General features: G+C 38.8%; 1 protein-coding gene across 1 annotated transcript in view; it reads left to right on the top strand.

Annotated features, from left to right (window-relative positions):
* Positions 1 to 397: 397 nt before the first annotated feature.
* The window catches only part of LOC115123608 (TGF-beta receptor type-2-like), a 73,525-nt gene continuing 72,674 nt past the window's right edge, over positions 398 to 1,248 (top strand). Inside the window, exon 1 of the mRNA XM_065027313.1 lies at positions 398 to 716. Within this exon, the coding sequence (XP_064883385.1) occupies positions 635 to 716 (82 nt within the window). The 5' untranslated portion in view covers positions 398 to 634. The remainder of the gene's footprint in view (positions 717 to 1,248) is intronic.

Raw genomic sequence — 1,248 nt, 5'->3', positions numbered from 1 at the left:
TGAATCTCTCTCTTTCTGAATCTCTCTCTTTCTGCCTCTCTCTCCTCAAATTAAAAGTGATATGAATGTACTGCCAGATAATCATTACAATGTAATTATCACACGGATACAGCATAATACCATTATTATAGGTAGTACTGTAGTAGGATAATGTATCAAACATGTTTCATCTAAAACTTTGTATCATAAATAATGTTGTTGTTATCGCAGAATATAGCTCGCCCCATTGTTGTTTACTCAAACATAATCTTATTATCAGTTTGCGTAGGCCCGCTCTCAGTGTTAGGCGCATAATTACAGGTTTGAGTAAAACTCCACTTTGCGAGGGAGGGAGAAAGAGAGAGAGAGAGGAAAAAGTCCTGCCTCTGAAAAGATTTCCTGTTTCGCGACAGAGAACCCACGTCCATGCTCTGACTCGACGTAGTGTGCCCTCTGCGTTCACAGAGAGATTCTTCAGCAGTGAGTGTTCAGCTGAGCTGGAGAACGGTGAAGGCAGTCTGCCTCTCGGAAAAGCGCGGCTCAAACTTTCAACGCTGCGATCTTGACTTCCACAAATCTTTCTCTTTATTAAACTTTTTTTTTATTGAAGCGGGATACATTTTAATGAACAACTGTGGTAAATATATTAACTGTCATGGAGCGACGTGGGTTTTCCTTACTTTGCTGGGGCACGATACCTTTCCTGTTTATATCCGTTCTGGAACCGAGCGGAGTCGGTGAGTTATTCAAGTTGAAGTTCATCCTCTTGACACTTTTACGAGATGTGCAGTGACGTGAACAACTGCCGTTTACATTTTTTGTTGTTGTCATGACTACCCTAATGCCATTTTTAAAATAAGTATAACTTGTAAAGACTCTGTGTGAGCTATTGGTATATGGTTTATGCGATAAGAGAATGTCTCTTCAAAACAGCGCAACAGGTGACACTTCCACAAAACATTGCAGAGTTGAAGTTCCAGGATTTTAGGATAATATCATTAGATAATATCACTAGAACATAAGAAGAAGAAGAATATATTATCATTAGATAATATCATTAGAAAAATAAATACGATATTTTTGTATACTAGGCTATAACCGACGAAATGACGTTTATCCTCCCATCTGTCTGTCTGTTTACCGTTTATGTGATGCATGGGACTGTATTAGGCTACATGAGGTGTTTGTATAACACATCAACCCAATACTGAATCCAGCCTTTTATCACTTTTCTCTTGGTGTAATGATGCCTGTGTGTTATTACCTGTG

The sequence above is a fragment of the Oncorhynchus nerka genome, linkage group LG14 (genome assembly GCF_034236695.1).
Source record: "Oncorhynchus nerka isolate Pitt River linkage group LG14, Oner_Uvic_2.0, whole genome shotgun sequence".
In the NCBI taxonomy this organism is placed as follows: Eukaryota; Metazoa; Chordata; class Actinopteri; order Salmoniformes; family Salmonidae; genus Oncorhynchus; species Oncorhynchus nerka.
The sequence above is the reverse complement of the archived record's forward strand: the minus strand, read 5'-3'. Positions and strand labels throughout refer to the sequence as shown.